General features: G+C 34.1%; 1 protein-coding gene across 7 annotated transcripts in view; it reads left to right on the forward strand.

Annotated features, from left to right (window-relative positions):
* The window catches only part of Arap2 (ArfGAP with RhoGAP domain, ankyrin repeat and PH domain 2), a 235389-nt gene that overhangs the window by 94472 nt on the left and 116738 nt on the right, over nt 1–24179 (forward strand). For all 7 annotated transcript variants that reach the window (XM_074042487.1, XM_074042484.1, XM_074042483.1 and 4 more), the window contains 3 exons: nt 2296–2365; nt 9645–9765; nt 17087–17265. In XM_074042487.1, coding sequence (XP_073898588.1) covers nt 2296–2365; nt 9645–9765; nt 17087–17265 — 370 coding nt within the window. The remainder of the gene's footprint in view (nt 1–2295; nt 2366–9644; nt 9766–17086; nt 17266–24179) is intronic.

A 24179-nucleotide genomic window follows, 5' to 3' on the forward strand; every position in this document is an offset into this window, starting at 1 on the left:
AGAAGTTTTCCTGACTTTCCTCAACCATTGTTTTAGAAGTTGGTGATTATAGGTGAGTTCTGGCTGTTAGAGGTTTTATTTTTCTGTCATCCTGACCATGTTTCTAAAAGGACTATGCTTAATCATATTCACTTGACAGTTTCTTTTTTAGTGCCACATTCATCTCTGTGTTTAGTTGTTGGCTAAAGAGAAGAAAATGAAACATTCTTGGACTTTGTTCTTGTAAACCATAAGGAGGAGTATGGGAGACTGACATTAAACAAATATATATGTGTGTGTGTATATATATATATACAAATGTATACATATATACACACTAGATATTGTGTTAAGTGCTGAGGAAAGCAGGAGGTGCTTTGAGGGAATAACTTCGTGCTCAGTTTTGGATTGGATCATCAGGGAAGGAATTTCTGTATGGGTGGTTTAGGTATATTTCTGAAAGATGAATATTTAGCAAGGGGAGAAGGGGGTGGATGAAAGGGCCAAAGACCTTTGTCTCTCTGTTGATTATCTTAATTTTAATATGGAAGATTATATGTGTTACTGAGTTCTTAACTAACCACTCTTTGCAATGTGAGTTTGATGGGGCCCGCACAAAATGTTGATTTGCTAAGGTGAGTGTTTGTCCACCTTTAAACATGGTTTAGATAAACATGAAATAAATGCAAAGAGATTAATTTATTTGAAGTATAATTATTGTGTGTTTAGTTACTAATGTCTTTACCTTTCAACTTTTAATGCTGGGAATCTGAAGATTGGGTTATTGGAAGAAGTAAACACTGATTGTCTCTAACATGGTTGCATGTTGCCATGTGTAGAAAACATACTACACAGTAGCCAAGAGGAGTTAAAAATAAGCACAAAGATGAGGGAATAAGATAGAAAGAGGACTGGGTTGTCAATGTGACTGTATGATGTTAAGGTCCTTCTGTGTTCTTATTCATAATTCATTCAATGCTTGTATATGAAACGGCTACCTGCACTGACGAACTTCAGAAGTTTTCTCCATTTGGTAAGATTTGGGGTAGTTTGATTTCAAGCAGTTAACATTTGCTAACCTTTAACCTGAGAGGCTTGCTGTAATTTCACATAAGTAATAGATGTGTGGCTAGGGAAGCAGCCATAAGACAAGCCCTCCAAAACCCCAGAAGTTCTCTTTTTAATTTTAAATCTTGAAAGCCACAGGAAGTTATATCAATTCCTGTAAATGTGTTAGAAAACTGCAAAAGGAGAAGGTAGACATGGTTGATATGTGTATATTTTAGGAATGATTTTTTGAAAAACAGGAAGCTAGTTTCCATATATTATCATTGTTAACAGCTGAAGGTGTCTAGATGGTACCAGTTCAAACTGAAAGCCATGTAAAGAACAGATTTTCAAAATTTGTAGATTATCTGACTTTGGGAAAGAGGAATAAGTGAAAACAAAACTGTGAGCCTAGGTAGAAGTGGTTCTTCATTCCTCACTTAGAAGTTCAGAAAAATAGAGGGTTTAAAAGCCTACATAGGAAAGGTGATTTTTCATATCAGTAACCACTTTAAGCTGCATTTCCCTTTCATATGATCCTCTTTCAAAACCTATGAATGTTTAACTGAATTTTGAGTGATTGAAAATTATTCTCTGTATTTTTTTCAAAATTCTGATTCATGCTCTAAAGAACAGTTTTTCTAAAAATGTTGATCAAAATGTTAATTGTGCCATTCTCTTCTCTTTTTTATTTTATTTTATCATTTTTACATGTATTTACATGTGTATACATTATTTGGGCTACCTCCCCCCCATTCTTTATATTTTAATAGGGCTTTTTAAGCTTATTTAATCAAAATTATTTATCTGTGAAAATCCAATTAACAACGCTTTGTTGTTTAGCAAAATATTATTCATGCCCACAGCAAAAAATAAAGTGAAACAAAATAGGTGTGTAGGCTTAATGAGGATGAAAGCTTCATGTGTTATCTTCACTTAAAAGATTATCTCCATTAATGGGACATGAATTCAGTGGTAGTGTTTATGACCACATTTTGTTTTACATTGAACCTTAGAACTCTGTATGAGAACAGTATTAGTAGTATGATTCCTTTTTTTTTCTTGTATTATGTCAATGGACTAGAAGGTGTCATTACATATTTTGTTTTTCTTATGTATGATTGCTAAAACTGAGCACTGTCATAGCCTGCTTTTCTACACTGCTTAACAGCAAATGAGAACACACTCAACATGACTATGTTACAAACGCATTTAAAATCCAAGTTCATGGTACATGAATGGAAAATAACAATTTCACTTGTTTTACAGAAAACGCATGTTTCAGAAGAGATGGGTGAAATTTGATGGCCTTAGCATTTCTTACTACAATAATGAAAGGGTAAGTACATTTTAAGGTTTTCAAAAATTGCTTTACATATAATAATTGTATTTCAGTCAACAAGTGACTTGGTTTTTAAGAATACAGGATTGTCAACATGAAAAGGATCTGAATGTGATAAACTTACTCTTTTCATTATTTAACTTTGCTTACACATAAATATGAGATGTTTTAAACTTATATGTCAATTATTTATGGAATATCTTCTGTAAATATAGGAGATGCGATGAGTGATAAAAAAAGATGAATAAGGAATTGCCTTTATACTATAGGGCACCAAGGTATCTTTATGAAATCACACCATGTTTAGAAAGTGACAAAGCAAGGAGAGATTGCTTCATGCTGTGGGAGTGAGAGGGGCGTGTATGAGATTTCACTTGCTAGGAATCTCAAAGGAAAGTGGATGTTTGTACATACAGAAGTTGGAAAGAACAGAATTTAATAGGAGAGAGAATAGTGTGTAGCGCAGATGGGAAAGTGTAGACCCTACATTGAGTGTGTAGTTTTTTTCTGAGTAGAGAATGGAATACATGAAGGAGTCTTGTGGGAGATGTGCTGAGGAGGTTGTTTAGAGTTAGAGCTCACTGAAAATCTTATCTATTAGATGAAAGTGGTTACAGTATATTCTTTTGGCAATTGAATCTTCACGACATGACAGAGTTCTAAGCATGTCTTCTTTTTAGGTAAGAGAATCTCATCATTCTTAGGAGCTGTAGACTGAAATATCTGCAAGCATTTTTCCAATGTTACCTGCATCTATATATTTGTATTTGCAAATATGCACATTTATTTATATACATGCTTATCTAAAGAAAACATTCTGTAGATGTACATCACCCCTCTGTATCTTCAAGTTGTGCATTGGTATGGAGTCAACCAACTATGGATCAAAACTATTCAGAAACAAAATTGCATCAGTACTGAACATGCACAGACATTTTTTTCTTATCATTTCCTAAATGATACAGCATAACTGTTTATATAGTGTTTACATTGTATAAAGTATTATAAGTAACCTAGAGATGATTTAAAGTGTTTATGAGGCTACGTATAGGTTATATGCAAGTATTTTATTTAAGGAACTTAAGCATCTGTAGACTTTTGGTGTCCTAGGAGTTTCTGAGACCATCCCTCTCAGAAAACAAGGGACAACTATAATCAGCTGCCTAATCTATATAGGGAATATATGAATACTCATTGTAGTTCCCTTTTAGCTTCTCTGTATTTGTACATTGCTTTAGTAAAGACTTAGAACTAATAAATATAGCACATCTTAGTTAGTTAAAATTAGATAATGTACATTTTAACTATGTTCATTCTCTTTAACATTTTTAGGACTTAACCACATTCTTTTATTTATGATTGTAATCTGATAATATACATTATTACCTAATCTATTTTCACTGCCTAATTTTGGTGCTATCTCTGGCTTGAATAGAGATTTCATATGCTACTTCTTTAGTGCTGCAAGAATATGTGTTTTTACAGGGAAAATAAAACGTACTGGAACATAACACATGCTATAGGCATCAGCCTGAGAATAATCGTTTGTTTTAGAGAAGACGAGGGGAGGAGGGAAAGAAGAATGATAGAGTTAATTATATTGAAATACATTGTATCTGTCTAGGAACAAGACACAGAAAAACACACTGAAAACTGTTGAAAGTACAGGGTAAGTGGAAGAGGATAAGGAAGAGTAATACAGGGGTTGAATGATTAAAGTACAATATATTCACAGGTAGAATACCACGTCAGAATCCAACTGAACAATGAACGATGCTTAAACGATGAAGGGCAAGAATGTAAAACAGGTTAAGGGACGGTAATAGCGGGAGGGGAGGGTAAATGAAGAGGGTAAAGGAGGGTAAATATGGATGATGTGTTTTCTACACATATATGAATATGAAACATTGAAACCTGTTAAAGTCATTTTAAGAAGAGGGATGAAGAAAATCAGGGTACATTGAATACAAATATGGAAATATCACAATGAAACTACCTGCACAACTATTATATACTAATAAAATGTTAAAAAAATAGACGATTTAAAGAAGTTGTAATTACTTGGTTTTATTTTTCAATAATCCAGATAAAACTTCATGTAGTCTTTAAACAAACCTCTTTGAAATTTGAATGATGATAGAATGAGCATTTTTAAACTCAATTTTCTGCTTTAGCTATTTTTAACTTGATTTTACATTATGAATACTGCAGTGATATCTGTGCCTAGGGTGAGTGCCATACAGTTTGTCTATCTGAGGATATCTAGTTACTGTTTTTCCTTGGTGCCTTTGTTTTTTCCTGGTTTGACTAAAATGAGGAAGAAAACTATTTGGGAGTGAGACAAGCTTCTGTGCAATAAGGCTCCATTAGTGGTGATATCCTTATTCCTATTTGAGAGAGAATGTCTGGTATCTGTGTCCAAATGGACTGTTTATCTCTCGGTGTCTTTTTCCCTTTCAGAACCCATCTCAATTGAAGTGAACCCAACTCATATTTGTAGATTAATGTAATATAAATGATGCAGACGTGGTTTAAAATTGAGATAAAAAGTTTATATTAAAGTGAGTAGTTACAAATCACTTATCCTAACCTCATTTATTTGTTAGATATTCAGATTGTTATTTCCTGTGGCATTTCATTCACTCATTATCCTGATGAGTTGGTTTCATCTTGGCAAAACACAAAATCACTAGTGTGGGTGTTTCACAGTTTCTGCTATGATCTTTCTGGCAAAAGGTGTGCATTGGTGTGGCCACAGCTATTATTCTGCTAGTGGTGTAATTTTAGCAGCTATGTGAACAGAGCACTTGGGTCTTTTAATGTCTAAATGTGCACTTGAGTCCGTACATAGTTGGGGGTTTAGGGAGCAGTGTGCAGAGCTGCTTCTTTCTCTAGTTTTGTTCCACTTTCCTCAATGTTGCCCAATCATGTCTCCGTAAGGACTTCTTCATTTTATCACAGAAAACCATGTCATCCCAATAACCTTGATATCTTATCTCCTGCTAAGAAATCTAACTCACCCCCATTCCTACTCAGCTGTGAGCAGAATTGCCGTGTGATTGTTTCATTGTCTGAAAGTGGTAGATTAATGACAAATTTGACCTAGATAGCTGTGTGTTACAGGCTCAAGGGATGCTTTAAAATTTCTTTCCTTAAGGAAAGTTTCTACACTCTGAAAAAATGCAGGCATTTTGAGCCTGTTGTCATTTGAGTATTTTTGTCTATATTGTCTTCATCTTGTGTTGCTGCACGAGAAAAATAAAATCAACTCTACAGTGTTGAAAAATTGCAAGGTTTATCTTGGGATCTTATAATAGATTATAAATGAGGTGTTAGAAGCTTCAACTTCCTGAGGTCAAATTGACATCATATTTAGCTTGTTAAGTATATTTTAACTTCTTCTAGGGAATTTTTTTACTTACCTGTTAAACATAGTATCATGTTAAAGACATATAGGTTATTATGTGTTCTTAATCTCTCTAAGGAGATCTGGTAGAAGGAGAAGCTCCTTCTCCTTCTGCAATTTTTCTTTACTGAAAAATGGGTTTCTGAATAATGTCTGGTACACACTGTGAGAAACTTGAACATGTTTTTTTCTTTATTTTCCCATGCTTCTCCTTCTTGTGTATTCTTTATGTGCTCCCATCAGATATTGTTTAGCCATAGCTGTCCATTACAATCCTGTGCAAACTTCAAGAATCCATCTTGTTATCCTTCTCTATGAACCTATCCTTTACCTTCTCCAACCATATGACATTTAAACAATAATATGCCAGGAAGTTTAAAAAGAAAACAAGTTGAAAGTAGGGAGACAAATTCAGGAGAGTGTTGCACTTATCCAGGCATTAATTTATTGGTGCAGACTAATGTATAGGTTCAATAGAAATTATAAAAAATGAATTTCAAAAAATATTAAAAATAAGTTTTCAGAGTTTGAGTGCAATTGTGATTGACTGAACTTAAGATCCAATCATTGAAAAATATTTCTGTAGCACTAAATGTAAAGGAAGGTGGTGAGGAAACTAGGTAAACCCAAAATCTATTTGGGAAAACTGTGTTAATCAAATAACCACATTTAATGACATATCAATATAATGTATATTCACCACTTAAATTATAAGTGGTGAATTATAATTTATTATAATTAATAATTATTAAATTATAATAAGTAATTACTGTAAAGCAAAAGTACATATTGCTGTTAAGTTAGAATTATCTGCCAGATGAGGATGAGAACTTGAGAGTAAAGGCTAGGTAAAAAAGATTCTTCAGGATGGTATATTTAATGTTGAAATATGAGGGAGAATTTAGATCTATGTGTAGATGGATATGAAGAACATTCCTTTTGGAGCAAGCAGTATTGGATTGGGCAAAACATGCTACACTCAGGGAAGCTTGTAAAGACCAATGTCAGTAGAATTCAAAGCTGGCAGGTTGTGGGGAGCAGGTTGTTACTGTGAATGTAGGTGACAGTCCAGGTTATGTGGGCAGAAATGTCGACACACGCCAAGGACTGTTCTGTACTATTTCATAGTGATCAGCTAGAAGAGTGATGTTTTAGCTTTTATTTTCAATTTTATTAGCATACATTCATTGTGCAGAGGAATTCATTGTGATAGTTCTGAATGGCTTTACATTGAACATTGTAAGTTTACCCCCACCATTTCTCCCCCTCGTTCCCCTTCCCTCCCCACCTAAAGCAATTTTAAATAGTTTCATTGTTCTGTATCGTATATGTGTATTAAGCATATCGACCATATTCACCCTCCTTCACTCCCTCCATTCATTACTAGTACCCACCCCTCCTCAATAGGACCTATTTTATAGACTTAGCATTCATTTTTAATTCCAAAGTCAGTGTTCAAAGGGGTTTTTTGATGTATCTCAGCTGTGAATATACTGTACTTTAGTAAGTTCTGCTCCCTCTATTACTTTCCCTTCCCCTTTCCTCTGTTACTTTGACCTTTCCTTCCCACCCCCATTATTCAACAGTTTTCAATACATATCATTATAGCCTCTACCTGCTCAGATGCAATGTATTTTGATATTACTGTATTTTTGTCATTTTTTTCCTTTCCTTCCTCCCCCAAGTTCTATGGAGTAGTTCCACTATTACAAACATGTTCTCTATATAAATGTGTATATGATCGTATCTGTTCTTGTGTGCATGTTTATCTTTTGGATCTATCTTCTACATATGAGCAAAAACATGTGGTCTTTGTGTTTCTGAACCTTGATTACTTCACTTAACATGATGTCCTCCAATTTCATCCATTTATCTACAAATAGCATAATTTCATTTTTCTTTATGACTGAGTATAGCACTCCATTATATGTAATCTGTGTATCTATCTATCTGTCTATACCACATTTTCTTAATCTGTTCATTAGTTGTAGTATTGTTTTGATGGACAGATACAAATTTTCAGTTGATAATTCAGTTTCCATGTTTGAGGTACTCAATGTTTGAGACTGTTAAATATACTATTGATGACTCAAAAATAGAAGTGAGATTGAGTGAAATGGGTAAATAAGGGAAAGGTGGGAGAGAGAGGCAAGGGAAAGAAAAATTTTAGGTTTCTCCACATAAAATTGATGGCTGAAGTAATGAGAAAGGATTTTCCTTCTTAAGGAGAGAAGACAAAAAAGCGGGGTGGGGGGCAGGGCAGAATAAGGAGAAGAAATCAATTATTTTGTCAGTGTTTTTTTCTGACATTTTTTCCCCTTTCTAAATGAGATTGCCCATTCATCTTCCTAAATTACAGTTCAAATATCACACTCAGCTTTAGAAGAGGACATAGGAAGAATGTCTATGGTATTGACATTTAAGATGGTGTTACAGAATTTATAGGAGTTTGATAAACACACACATTCAGGGATGGGAGGTTGGAGCAGAGCCAGTGAAGAAGAAATGGTTAAAGGACTAAAAGAGAATACCAAGGTGATATAATCCATTTCCTCCACTAGTAGAGGGGGATAATCCTACTAGTAGAATGCCATGTTTATGACAGTTGTCCCTTATTTGCCTGCTATAAGGCGGGAAGTTATAGCTGGGAGGAATATAAACTTGGTACTTGATTTCTGCCTGGAGTGGCTTAATACATTCTTCTCCTCACTAGTTATTTCAAGTAGTGGAGACCTGCTCCTAACCAAGGGTTCCCTGAAAATTAATCTGAAAGGGAATGGAAAAAGAAGCCCTTTAAGAAAGTGTGCAAACTCTTTTGATATTCAAGATGTTCCATAATGTGATCTTGATGTATGTTTTCAGCCCTATCTCTTTTGAGTGTGTTGCTTATTATTTGCTGTTTCTATGATACCTTGGTTCTCTTCTGTACACCTCCATTTTTCAGTGTTTCAGACCAGAATGTTCTCCACCCACTTATCAATTAGGTTAAACTGAAGGTTTCTTAAAATCAGACTCAAATGTCACCATGTTTGTGAAAACACCTCCCACCTCTTTTGAGAGAATTGAGAATTTCCATCTTTGTACTCATATATTACTTCGTTTGAATTCAGATTTAAACTTTCTCTCATCACACTAGCTGGTTTTACATTTTGAGACTCCAGTTTTCTAACATGGGACTCAGGAAATTTTACACCTTGAGGAAATAGTTGAAATTGTGGGATGGTCAATTTTGGAGGGTCCAGGAAAATGAAGATTGAGAAAAAGTTATCAACATCTTATGACCTGTTTAAGCAGAATCATATGTGTCTGTCAGTGTCAAGCAACCAAATCTTTTTTTCATTCTTTATTCATTAGGAATAAAAGGAAAAGTGATGGCATGTGAGATTATGGTCCATCCCATCAAAGTTTTGAGTAGTGTGATAAATTGATAAACATCCAACAAGTTCCTGAGATATTGTTTTGTTCTCAATATGTAGTAGCAGTAGTTTTGAAATGATCCAGTTACAGTACCTGCCATGGCCAGCAGATGCCTGCAAACACCACAAAATCATTTTGACCAGCTAGTTTTAAAGAACATGCTGCTTGCTGTTTTTTGGATCTAGTTATTGCCGGTCTAGTCAGACAGTTTGTAATAGATTCTTTACCTTTTAAATCTAGATGAAGAGAAAATTGAAAAGGCATTTCTCTTAAAAGAAAGGGATATTTAATAGCTTCCTTTTTGGAGTATTAAATCAGTCTATTTATATGTAATTTTAAAATTTAGATTGAAATCATAAATGAGAAGTACTTGTAAATTGTGACATACTTTTTTGATAAGATCAGGAGAATTTCATTTTAATATATCTTTATCTTTTTCTCTAATCAATACAGGAGATGTATTCAAAAGGAATAATTCCCCTTTCTGCTATATCTACAGTACGAGTTCAAGGAGACAACAAGTTTGAAGTGGTTACAACACAAAGAACTTTTGTTTTCAGAGTAGAAAAAGAAGGTAAGGTTTTTACTTTATCCCTATAAAAATGCAAACATTACTGTCTCACCAGATTAATAAGCCAGGTAAAAACAGAAATGTGAAGAAACAAAAGATATTATTTTTAATAATTGACATTTTAAAAATTAATTTTGAATGCATAATATTAAAATCCGAATATGTTGAGATGCTATTTCTTACTTGTTCAGTATTATTTCATGCAAACAAATATATAGTGAGGAGCTATTAAGTGTCATAGACTCTTCTCAGTGGTAGGCATATAGCAAGGAAACAGTAGATAAAATTCTCTACTCTCATAGAACTCACTTTACGCGGTTATTTTGATAATGCAAAATATTTAATACAAAAGCAATTTTCCTCCTTTTTAGGAAGTTGATTTTATGGAAGTTTTGTAGGGCAGGGTTTTAGCTGAATGAACAGGCACAATAATCATTCTGTTAGATTTTGGAGCATCTTTTATAGTTACTGAGTTCTTTTTATGTGCATCATCTAACATGGGTCACTTGATGGTAAAAATGATATAAAGATGTCATGTTTTCTGAATTGAGTCTAAACCTATACAGAGAAATCTTTTCTGAATTTTGTTTGTTGGGGAAATGAGGAACCAGGGAGTTGAGAGTTCTGTGTTATATATTATGTTTGACTGTCATAATATGGCACGACTATAAACCTCACTGGTTTTGAATAATATGGTAAGGCCATCTACTTAATCAAATAATTGGAATTTTACCTTACTTGATAAATAATTTTATTTTTGTACAGATGTAGAATTAAACTTATCTTTAAAACTTCTTTCTTGGTGCTTTATTTGAATAATAATGGTATAAAAAACTTATGGGTTCTGCTAAATTCATTTTCATAACAGTCTTACAAGTATTACAGTTATTGTCCCACTTTACAGATGAGAGTATTCAAGCAGTTGGGAACTGTCACAGTGTTAACTGTTGGGGGCAACATTGTCTTTTTTTAACTGCTGTATTCCCAGAACATATGTCAGCATACGGCACAAAGAAAGCATTCAATAAATATGTATTATTGGAAGATTTCCACAAATGTTTGGTGTCAATAATGATCAACCTAGCTTTCTTTCATACTGGAGCAGTGGATCACTACTGGTTAGTGTTTATGATACTACCAAATCTAAAACCACTCCCAAGTCCCCAAAAACATAAAATAAGAAATATCAGCGTATATTGCTTATAGTAAATAGTATGTTGTGAAACATATCTGTGTATGTGTTGCAAGATTTAATACAGAAACTGTTTCTTACTTCACATGGTATTTAAAAGAAATGTCAAAAGCTATGTCCGTGCAGTAGGGATCTGCAAACTGTGGCCTGCAGTCTTAGTCTGGCAGCTGCCTGGTTTTGTAAGTGAAGTCTTGTTAGTTCACTGCCAATCTTATCCATTTATATAACATCTGATACCTGTTTGCCAACCCTTGTCCTAGCACATTTTATAGAGAATTGTCTATGTTAGGAGCCACTTCTGTGAATCATTGCCTGAAATTCACAAAGTTGTTCACACTGGTGATACTTGATATGGGACTTGTATTTGAAGTCACAGATTTTCATGTCCTACATTTCTTTGAAATGAATGGCATTGCTTCTCTGGATTACCCATTATGATAGTCTTTCCTATGCTTTGGTTTCTCCTGCCCAGAAAGGTGACTGCATGTTTCTATGAGGTGCTTGTCACCATCCCCTTGGTGTTCCAAAGTGAATTTTACATGTCATTTAGCTTGCATTTTAAGATGGATGTATCATATAAACCTCCCACCTGTGTGCTGACATATTTAGGCATATCAAGTAAGTGCATTAAAAGTTTAACACATTTTGTTTCAGTAGCATATATCAGCATGTTTAAAAGTTGCATAATATTCAGTTCATTTTTATAATATAAACCTAGTATGAGAATTTTATTAACTTTGGTATAAATTTGTTTGTTAAATAAATCATAGTTCTTTAATTTTTTTTCAACTGTAGACACACTGCTTCAGTAAAAACTGAGACAGTATCCCCATGGGGTTACTGAATACGTTATCTTGATTGGACCTTGTTTTTACACAGTAACAACTCACCTTCTTAAAAGAAGTATTATAGAAGCTTGTGTATATTTATATATGTTTATATATAAATGGTACGTATGTGTCCATATATTTAATATGGAACCTTCAACAAGGTACTAAACGTGTTTTATTAAATGATCATTTTCCAAATGTTTTTTTATTTTTATTTTGTGGAAACCGAAAAATGAAAACTTTGGCTTAATGAACCTAGTGTACATTAAAGTTTGCTTCAGTCTAAGGAAGAAGCAAAATCAAAGTTTCAAACAGAAAGGGGAATAGTTTACCATCCTAACATCTTCATTTTTAGTGAGGAGATTTTTGAATGACCATATAGAGCAAATATCCTTCCTCATTCTTGAGACCAGTGTCACTGTTTCTAAACTGCTCCTTATCCATTGCCATAACTAAGATAGTTTGCATCTCAGATTGTCTAAGCCTTCAGTTCCTCCAAGTTTCCTAATAAAAATATTTCTCTACTCTAAGTTGAATGTGAACTATACTGAAAACAGTAACATTTGAAAAAAACTCTTCCTCAAGTAGGTAATTTATTCTGACTCCTCCAGCCAGGGCATTGGGTTGGGGTAAGGGTCCTGGCAGCATGACCTCTCTCTTTTCTGTCTGTATTCCTGAGGCCTCTGTGGTCACATATGCAAAACAGGTGATGTTTTGAGTGGGTACCTCTCATGGTTAGAAGACAGCTTAAGAATTTGGAGTGTGCTTTCTGTTTCCAGCGACATTTTCAGACTCTGCCTCTCAGTGGCAGATCCTGTGTTTTTGTCCACATTAACACATTCTTAGACCCTGATGAAACCAGGCAAGTGCGTCATTCTTCCAACTTTATTTTTGAACATGATCTAGCCCTCCAGTGGCAGCTCTGAACCTGATATCACAGGTTTGTTTTTTCTTTTTTTAATAAGTACTCTGGTATAAGAAACATAAATTCTCCTAGTTGCTTTATGCAAGCAGTATTATACCTCTTGAAATATTCAAAGTTTTACAAGTAAGTCAAGAAACACTTACTTTTCCTTTATTCTCTTATCCTCCACATTCTCATTAATGATGGTTTTCCAGGTGTCTACTTGTAGACTGCTTCATGTCAGCCTGTGTGTTTTGACATAAAGCATTTCAGGAACTTTCTAGGATTCCAAATTTCCTTAAAATACTGTACTTCAGGTCCTCAAATCTGGTTTTGAAGATGACATCATGGGTTTAAAGTGAATTAACCCAAATGTGTATCCATCTCTCACCTCCTTCTGTATTCCAAAATCATACTGTATTGCATATTTGACTTCTCAACATAGATGTTCAATAGTATCTCAGACGTCCACCTGTCCAAAGTCCTGTTTCCACCCTCTCCACCAAACCTTTTGCCCCTGTGATCTTTCTTACCACAGTAAATGGAAGATCCTGGTGAACCTCCATGAATTCTGATTTTCATTCTGAAATCTTTTCCTTCTTTCTTATCTCACATCCAGTCCATTAGCAAACCTTGTCAGTTTTACTCAAAAAATATGCCTAGAGGCTGACAAATTCTCAACACCTCTACTGCTGTACTCTGTTATAAGATATCACTTCTGTCTGGATTATATTAATCACCTCCCTTGATTGACTACAGTCCTATTATCAGCAGAGTTGTCCACACAGTCACTCAACAAGAAAATCATATCATGTCAGTCTACTTCATAGGTTCTACTGTCTTTTCATCATATTGAGAATAAAGTACTTATGATGTTCCTCCATGATCAAGCATTAGTCTCTGTCTGTAATTCCTTACATGTTCTGCTCCTTTACTACATTTCCTGGATATATAAACCTACTGTTGCCGTGGGGCCTTGATCCATTCTATTCTCTTTAACCTATTATGGTCTTCCACCCAGTATACTCATGCTGCATTAAAAATTATGGCAGTGCAGTCTCTTTGTTAAAATATCTTACTATACTTTTACCTGTTCAGCTGCGCCACAACTTGATTCCTTTGGGAATCAAGTCACCATTATCACTAAAGTTGTGCTTTGGAGCCATTAGAAAGTCAGATAAGTGTTATACAAACACAAGCTGCACTACTATGACAGCTGACTTGATACCTAAGATGGCTACTATGTAGCTTAGTGGAAGAGTATCATGCATAGAACATTATGGGCATAGTGAGAGACAGGACAGACTGGGATGCTGTTCATTTTATCACATTACTCAGAATGAATAGTGAGCAACTTAAAACTTACAAATTGCTTATTTCTGGAATTTTCCATTTAATATTTTTGGACTGCAGTTAGCTCCAGGTAACTGAAACTGCAGAATGTGGATAAGTGTGAAATACTGCACTTTTGTGTATAAAGTAGGCAAAAACTAGAATGGATTCCAGCTTTGCCAAGACACTTGACCAAAAGGTTTGATAAGTTATGAATTATGAAAGCATGCTTCCCATGTCCAAGGATGCACATATCACACAGCCAAGAACAAGTTATACTGTACTCTGCCTTGTTTCAATTATCTGTTCACTGTTGTTTCTTTCCATTGGCAGGGATAAGTAAGATAAGCTGAGTGTTACTCATGATTCTTAATTATTTTTTATTTCCTAATAGTAATAGAGGTCCTTAGGAGCTAAATAATTCTAGGGAGTCTTGTGTTCTAATGTTGCCATAATATATTTAAGTCCAAAAGATGCAATCACCAATTTCAAATTAATTTCTGAGAAATTGTGTTATATCCTGGCAGTTATCTAAAAGCCACAGATTTCATTACATTGTAAATTTCATTTCAAACTGATTCATGTATATGAACACAGACAACCATTATATATATTTATTGGAAGAATTATCATGTATTAAACTAATGATCACAAGAAAAAACCAAGTTAGATGGAAGCTCTGTACCCGTTACTGAAATTAGGCTATTTTAGATCTGTCTTTACCTGTTTACGTAGATGTAAGGCTGAAGAGAAGTAACTGCCTATTGAAATTGATGTAGCTATCTAAATACTTTCATGAGTTTTAGTTTAGGATATATAACAGTGCTCGGGACATTTGATAAATATTTCATTCTGATACATAGGAACAAGCATCAATTCTTGGGGATGATGTAACATTGCAAAAAAGCTTTGAATAAGTTTTTAATAAATACATTGGCTCTCATCATTGACAAAGCTGTTTTTAGTTTTTCTGTAGGTGAATATGAATGAAGATAGTTTAAAAATCAAGACTTGTTATAAAATAATTTTAGATTCATGGTTGAATGTGAGCATATCTAGTATGAAACCTATTTTAATCCACAATGAAGTTGCTGTGAGCAGACTTATCTGAGAAGCTATTTCATTTCCTGAGCTTGGGACCTGCTTACTCTTTCAATGAAAATTTTTCCTTCCAGGGATTCAGTCTGGGTTTTTTTTTTTTTTTTTTTTTTTTTTTTGCTTTAATAATCCCGTCCCTGTTTGTTTAGGTCATCCTTTTTCCATCCTCATAGAAGAATTGTATCTCAAGGTTTATTCATTTCTTCTCCTTTTACATGAAACATTACCCATATCCATAGGTCTTCCCTTATGGTGGTTACATGTGTTTACATGTTGTCAGTCTGTCCAGATGCTCATGCTAGGGCTCTGAAAACCTGAGCTAGTCCTGTTGATTAATTGGATTCTTCTTTTTTGACTGACCATTTCATAATGCCAAACTGTCATTCTGAATAAATTAATTTTTTTGAGAATATCTGTCAGATTTACTCGAAACATCAACTATAACTTCCTTCAATGTATTGACTTTCCCTATATTTAATTTTCATTTTCATTGTACTTTAAGTGCCTATTGACTTAATCCTGAACTTCACACTTCCAGTTCGGCCCACCTGTCCTCACCCTAAATGTCCTAATTATATCTCTTCCTTGTAAGAATCCTGAAGTGGTTTTCCTTTGCTGTAATAAAAATGAAATTCCTTACACAGGGTGTACAGATTCTCTAGTGATATTTGCCACATCCATGTGAATTCATAATTATAACTATGTTCATCCCTGAGCAGATGTTTGTTCTTCCTGCCTTTGTTGTTGTTTTGTCTCAAAGTCCTATTTTGTTCCTCCCTCCCTGAAGCTCTTTGTTTGCTCCTTATCCTGGATACCTAACAGAAATTACCCCCTTCCTTTTTTTTTTTCATGATACCAAAAAATCTTGTGCCAGAGTTAAAATATTCGATTGTCCTAATTTTAATACTAACTTTCTGTATGACATTCAGCAGACTGACTACCTCAGTTGAATTGACTCAAATTATTTGATACCATTCCTATGACCTTTTTACTGTTCTGTGTTACATTATGTGTTCATGTCTAACTTCTAGTCTTGAGTGCTCTTTGGGGCCTAGATTGAATTCCTCTGCCCCTAACAGTATTTTATACATAGTTGAAGGTCTTAGCTTTTGAGTGATAGTGTTGAGTTTTAATTTATCAGCTGAGATGCATTGTTACTGTAAAATGGAACAGAAGATTGAGTATGAAGGCAGGCCTATCATGCAGGATTTTCTGGGTATTCGAGTGTTTGAATTGCAATATGTAATCTATTAGTTGTTGGGTAGCAGTTTTGCTTTCTTCTATTAAAAGAGTGTATTAGTTACTTTTGAATAGCTGTAACCAAATACCCTATATAATTTAAGGGAGAGAGGATTTATTTTGGTTCATAATTTCACAGGGTTCAGTTCATGGTCACTTGGCTCCATGGCAGGTGTAGAAGTTTCATCACTTCATTGTGAATAGAAAACAGAGAGAGAGGAGAGGACTGGGGACCTGTATAACCTTCAAAGACATGACCCCAGTGATCTCATTTTTCTAGTTAGGCCTCTCCTCCCACAGCTTCCATAACCTCCCAAAACAGTGCTACCTATTAGGAACCAAGAGTTCAAAACCTGAGCCTGTGGTCAACATTTCCATAACAAAGAGAAAATCCAATCTCATGAGTCATTTAAGACATTAATAGAAACCTAGATCACCTGGAACTCTTATTAAAATGCAGATTCTCATTCATCAGGTCTGGAGTGGGGCCTGAGAATTTGCCTTTCCAGCTCCAAAGAGAAGCCAAAGTATTAGTTCCAAGGCAACTGAGAAGTGTTCCTCCTTTTCTGGTAAAGAGTTGAGCTGTTGGTCCTGTCTACAACAACATTTAGATTTTGTTTGTGGGAAAGGATTTGTAAATGGTCTGTTTTAAAGCCAGTGGATTCCTTGTTGATGTTTCTATCTGTATAACTTATGCATAGATTCATGTGTTTTCTCCTGTCTTTTCAGAGGAGAGAAATGACTGGATCAGCATACTACTAAATGCACTGAAATCACAATCCTTTACTTCCCAGTCTCAAGCAGTTGGTGCACCTGAGAAATGTGGATATCTTGAATTGAGAGGCTATAAAGCCAAAATTTTTACTGTGTTAAGGGGCAACAGTGTGTGGCTTTGCAAAAATGAACAGGTGAGTTCTGTTGCATTAATTATAAAGTTGCTATTTTTTGATTATAGTAACAACTGTATTTTGTTTGTTACAGTGAGAATTTTTTATTTATAGTTTTTGCATTGAGTGTTCCAGTAAGTATAACACAGAGTGGTCAAATTTTCTATTTCAGCAAAGTATCTTCATCAAATTTGAGGCTGGACATCACCTTTTGAAGGGACTGAGGAAATAGAATTGTTGAAAACAAATTTTGAAACATATTTCTTAATTTAAATAAAACTTCATGAGAGAACAATTACGAACCAATTAACCATTGCAGCTGTTGATGAAATAGACCCAGTTCTGTACCTGTTATGATGCTGTTATTTTTGTGATAGAAAATTATAGAGTAAGAACAGATAATATATTTTCTTGAGTTTGTAAGGTTTTATTCATCTGTTTTTATTTCTTTGAGCATAGTGTTGCTTGTGGGTACACTTACTAGATACAAGTGATGCCATCTATCTATCTGTATATTAAATGTACATTGTGTATACATGTATGCATGTGTGTACACAGATACACACAGCTCTGTCTACACACATATTACATATACATAACAAAATGGACTTGTCAGGTTCTTAAACTTGGTTAATATGAAAAGAATCAATAGAAAATTTAAATATTTTTGAGGAGACTGATAACTGAAATAAAGATTTGGCAAGTCCTATTAGCTTTATTTGATTCTGTAGACTTTCTTTTCCTCTAATATTTCTTGGTATTAATATGTAACAGAGAATTCTTCTTGTACCGCTTTTTCAAAATACTTTCTTATTTTTTAGTCTTTAGGCCTAGAATATGTTAGGCGCTTACTAATTATTTGGAGATTTAAACAGTTTTGAATATCTGATCTGAGCTGAACTCATGTTATGATACATTATAATGGGTTATAGTAAGGTGAGGTATAAATGCTGACTATTTCCATAACAGAAACAGAGATTATCAACTCAAAACAAGTAATAATTTTTAAAAAATTAACTAGAGATTTTTATCCAAGACTCCTCTGAACTTCAGTGTGAACTTATTCATTAAATTTTTTTGTGTAAGATGTCTTAGCCAATTAGCTGTGGAAGGCATCATTAAACACTATCAGCATGCTAATAACTTGGGTAGTTAGCATATTCCTCAAAAAGAATAGTAATGTATATGAACATTTTCGGTCTGTGAAGTTAGGTGATTAAAACTTTTCTTATTGGAAATGCAGGTTACAAATACATAACTTGCATGCAACAGTGTGGAAGTTACTCTGCCAAACTAAGGTATTCATTTTTTACTTTCACAAATGTGATAGGTTTCACATTGTTTCATTGCTCACATTAGCAAGATTATCAGAGTATATGTTACTCTCTAGAAGTAAGATAGATGTTTTCAAAGCTTTATTAACACCTTTTGATTAGCACAATTTCATATGAAATTATTGCTTTTGTATTAGCATTCAAGCATTCAAAGCATAATAATGATTACCATTTGGTGATTACCGGTACTATGCTAATTAATTTGTAAATACTGCTTTTTAATCTTCCCTGCAAAAATAGGAAGAAGATATTCTTTTCTGTGTTTTATAGTTGAGGAAAATGAGATTAAGTAATTTGCCCAGGGATTACAGTTCATCATGCAGAGTTTAATATAAACCAGAAATTTATAACTCTAAGCCTGTCTTCTTAATCTTCATACCAAACTGCCTTTTTGTTGTCTAGATTAAAAAAGAGATTTTTCTGAATTTTGACCTTGAGAAATAGGCCAATAATTCTTTTTGTGAATAACTTAATTACCTAGGAGTTTTGGGTTACAAATCTAATGAATGTTGTATACCATTTTGGGCACTCTAACAGTGGTGTCTTACTGAGAGAGAATGAGCAAGTCTTATTTTCCAGGACAGGCCAGACAACACCAGTAATGGATGATGAGCTTAGTGCTATATTAAATGGTGCAAGAGTTACAGAGACGTGCAAATAAAAAAGAGAAATCTAAGAAATTTGATTGTTAGAAACACTTCTATGTATACAGGAAATAGATATATTCTCTAGAAAAACAAGTATTAAGACCGACTCCCTAATTTTTGATAAATGAACATATTTTTGTCTTACTAGAAAATAAGTTTTATTGCTTGAGATATATATTTGAACTTCATATTTTGAAATTATTTTAGATTTATAGGCAATTAAGATATAACAGTCATACTTAGTTTGCTATCATGTTAACATCATACATACATCATCAAAACTAAGGAATTAATATTTGTATGATCTTGCTAATTAAAGAATAGTTTTTATTTGGATTTCACCACTTTTTCCAATATTGTGATAAGTAAACATATATATGATGTATGTATACTTCAGATTTCTATGCACTGACATGTCTACTTCTTACAGAGTGCCCAAGCACACATAGCTTCTTTTTCTCCTTTTTTTTAATAAAGGGATTTAATGTTTTGTTTTTTACTTTACTGCAAAATAGTTGTTTCATTGTATAAAAATAGCACCTGAAAATGTAGTGTATTGTAAAATTAAGGTAGTATTATTCTTTGTCTCACATTATACAACAAATTTTCCTCCACTCCCAGTTACTTTCATTAGGTATTTTGATCCAAATCCAGGTATGGATATAAACAAGTTACAATATTGTATATGACTTATGATAGCAATGTTATTGAAGTATATGTTTTTGTAACCAGTTTTTAACTTTGGATAAGTTAATGAATTCTGGATATTAGAATCTAGAACCTAGTCTAAAAATCATTAAGGTATTGCAAAAAATGTTGCATATTGTTTATCTCTAATCAGTAGAAAGCAAAGGGTATTTCTCCAGTAGCAGTGTTCAGAGCAGTTTTTTTTCCATCAGTGCCACTCAGTGTTGTTATTTTAAATCTTCTGTCTGCCACAAATTTCAGAAAGGTGTGCTGAAGTAAGCTTTGTCACACCAGTTTATTTGGGGTGCCATGTTCACTCCTTGGTAGGTTTTATATATTTCTCATGTGCTTCTTCACTTATTAGTTCATCTAGTTCGAAGGGATTACTTAGTGTCATCTTTATCAGGCAACCATCTTTGAAACAAGATTTGTTGACAAATCCTGGATTTTGTGCAAGTGCTACATTAATTTCACTTACTTCTCCTGATAGAGGAGAACAGAGTTCACTGCCAGCGTTCACACTTTCCAAGGCACCAAACTCATCTTGCTTTTTCAATTTTGTCAACGCTTCAGGCAGACTACAGTATACAGCCTCTCTCAAAGCTTTCTGTGCAAAATTGCTGATTCCCACTTCCAATACCATTTTCTGTTGTTATCCATTTGTTTTCTCTGTGAATTTAAGCATCGGGAACCTGGGTCCCACCCTTAGCCATCAGAACTGCAGCAGGCAGGGTGCAGCAGGTGCCAGGACCCAGTGAGACTGCAGTGGCCCACACATTCTTTGCGACTCACAGGGCCATGTTTGGAGGGGTTTGGAAGGAGAGCTGAGGTGCTGCACATTTGCCACCAGTCTGGCAGAGGCCGTAGCTTGTTCTTTGAAATACGGTCTCCTAACTTTTTCTTAGACTGACCTTGAACCATGATCTTCCTTTGTCTGCCTTTGAGTCTTAAAGAACAAGCTGGCTGAAGCCTGAGTAGGTAAGTTAAGGAAGGCTGTCCATGCTCAGGCCCTGACAGTACCATTCCAGGATTATCTGTTTTTAGATTTTGATATATACCTTTTTCTCCAGAGGAAAGTTTCTTATTGTTTATTTCACACAGAGAAGCATGTTACATAAAGATCCTTGTGAAGTGGTAAGAAAGAAAGGAGTCTTTTCTCTCGGTGCAGAGGGTTTTGCACCAGTATGTATGTCAACCTATGTTTCAGGAAAAGCACTTGTGTATTTTTCAAAGATAAAGGAGAAAATCATTTATCATTAAAATGTAAGAGATATTAGATTTGAACTTCTGTATCTCAGTTTGTGTTGGGTTTAACTTAGTGCAGTGCTGGAAAACTTAATTATTTTCATTATTTTAAAACTGAATTTATTGCCCATATAACTTAATAACATGAAAAAAATTAAAAAATAAGAGAATTGACCTATATCACCAACATAAAAGTTATCTTCACATTTTTCATCCTTTTTGTCCTCTTTCTTTCATTAAGGACTTGCCTTATGGGAATTTTTAAGTTTTCTTTTTCTCCAGATAGGCTTTAAGATGTGGAAACAACTATGAAGAAATATGTAAAGAGGCAAATGGCATAGTAGAAACTGCTAATAATAAAGCACTATGTTGTCCTCATCACATAAATGTCATCCCTTACATACTTAGCGCTGTATCAAAACCCCTCCCTGTATTAATTTTTATGTATTCCTTATCTCTCCTTATTTTTTGTATGCTTGCAATGTGCTAAAATTATGACAGTTCAACTTTGTATAAATTGTATTGTGTAATTGAGTTTCTGTAGGTTATACTACAGTTCCTTTGTTACTGCATCCATTCATCCATCTAGCAAATGGTTACCAGGCACCTTCTCATTTATGGGTGCAGTTCTCAGCACTAGAGGAAAGCAATCACCCACAAGATCTCTGCTCTTGGAATCTTACTTTCTTATGGAAATAATACAGTGACAGTGGTAGATTCGTGAGATACCTGTAGCCTTCTGTATGCAACTTTGTCTTCCTTTTTGATTTTTTTTTTTTCATTTTGTAAGAGTTCCTATGACTCTTTCCAAAAAGTTGTTTACATTCAAAATAATGTTGGCTGTGTGATGGGTATCAGTTACACTTAAACCTTAAAAATGTTAGTTATAGGCTTAGTGGAGTGGCACAAGTGACAGAGCACCTGCATAGCAAAAGCAAGGCCCTGAGTTCAAAGCCCAGCACTGCAAAGAAATAGTAATAAATGTTAGTTATAATTTTTGTATTCTCAGAGTGATAGTGAGAATATTTATTAATTGTTGTATCCTTCTAGGTAAGACCTTGTTGTGTCTTATACAGGCAAGAATTTGGTAACTTTGTAAACATATGGAATGAACTTGTTGAATTAATGGTCACTTATAACTGCTTTCTTGACCGGAGAGCTTTCCTTTTTTTTTTTTCTTCAAGTTTTTAAAAAACTGTTTTTTTTGCTATTTATCTTTTCGTCTCATTTCTCCATTATTGGGATTTTATTATCTGCCAATATCTTTAAGCAGTTTATATAATTAAGATAGCAATCTGTGTCATTTTTAGCAACTGTTTTTCAAAGAAATTTTGGTTACCTGTCGTTTTTCTGTTAATTTTTGTTGTATGCAAATTTTGTTGATATAATTAAACTATTTTTAATCAGCTCAAACTTACAGATTTTCTGTAATCTGGAGCAGTTATTTTCTAAATTATTTATATTACTATGGATGCAGTATGTAAGCCAGTACTTTTGAAATTTTTAAATGAGATAATCAAATATGAGCATGCCTTGAAATATATATTGTTATATATATGGTATTTCTAGTTGGTTAGAGTTTCTGCAAATGGATATTGGACACATTTAAGAGAATCAGTTTCTAATTGTTATGCTTTCCTGATGAGTAGTTTACATATCATGTTAATATTAGCAAATTCATTACAACCAGATGCCTTGCTTGGTAGGTTTGAATGTCCATTTGATGATAATTGTGGCCTTGAGGTTTTAACTGCATAAACTCACTTGATTAAGCATTCTCAAATCAGGGTATAATAAGAGACTCACCCCTCCCTCCCCCGGCACACACACTATTCTCCCCAGCATAATGTCCCCTGGTGTTCTGGCAAGGAAGGAGGCTCTAATAGAATTTAAATAGGCCCCATAAGGCTGAGGGCTGTGTGGTACAGAAAGAAGCTGCAGGATGGAGGTTGTGGCCTCCTACTCTCTGGGGTCTGCATCTGGTGTTTCCCAGGAAGTCTGGTGCCAATGTCATACAATGCCACATCTGTTTTCAACAAACGTTAAGCACCAAATTCTTAAATTCCTGGCAGGAAAACCTAGCATCCAGTATATCCAAAAATAGGTTTGAGGTTTCAGCAGATTTGGGGTTAACAAACTCTTCCTTAATTTTTCTATTTAGGACTCAAATGTTTATTTTGTTCTTTCACTGAGTATTCAAATGTAGTTTGAGCAATAATCTGTTGCTGTAAATTTGTATTAATAACTCATTTGAGTATCTTGGCTAATATTTACTATGAACATTATCTGGATACTTAGTATAGAATTATTGATGTGAATACTTTCAGTGATTATAAATGAAATGAAAATATTTTTATTTATTGAAGATTAAATTCTGTACTTAACAGTCTTGAAATGAAAGGGTTGTCTAAATGTACCAACTCCTTAATTTATATTGTTTCATTTAATTTTTATGACAATGCTGTATGAGGTAGGTAATTACTCTATGTTATTGAGTGAGGATATTCAGGTCTATATAAAATAAATAACTTGCTGATGGTCATGTAGCCAGGAAATGGCTCAGCTGAGATTTCTCCCAGGTCTGACTGTCAGTGCACATATGGCAAATCCCACAGTCACAGAGTCCAGCCATGCTTGGTTGTTGGGGTTCATGGTTTTTGAAAATCTTATATTCTATCACAGAAAATTAAATATAAAATATTGTTTACTCTACAATCTCTCTCTAGCTCTTTAATTTCCATAATAATATAATCTGTCAATTGAATTTCTGTGCAACTGTTTTTTAATCTGTTTAATAGCATTTTAAAAGTTGAAAGTTTGGCTCGTTCTTGGCCTCATGCTTATTTTTCAAAATGAGAATAGAGCTCACAATCAGGTTGTAATTACTGGGCAATTTATTTTTAATTTTCTTGAACATTTAACATTCACATTTCATTCCAGTTTTTAAAAAATTTATATCAGCAAGTTATTTTTAGACATGAATTTTCTTATAATTGACTTTCTAATAGGTGATACGTTCAGA

This window comes from Castor canadensis, chromosome 9, assembly GCF_047511655.1.
Source record: "Castor canadensis chromosome 9, mCasCan1.hap1v2, whole genome shotgun sequence".
Lineage (NCBI taxonomy): Eukaryota > Metazoa > Chordata > Mammalia > Rodentia > Castoridae > Castor > Castor canadensis.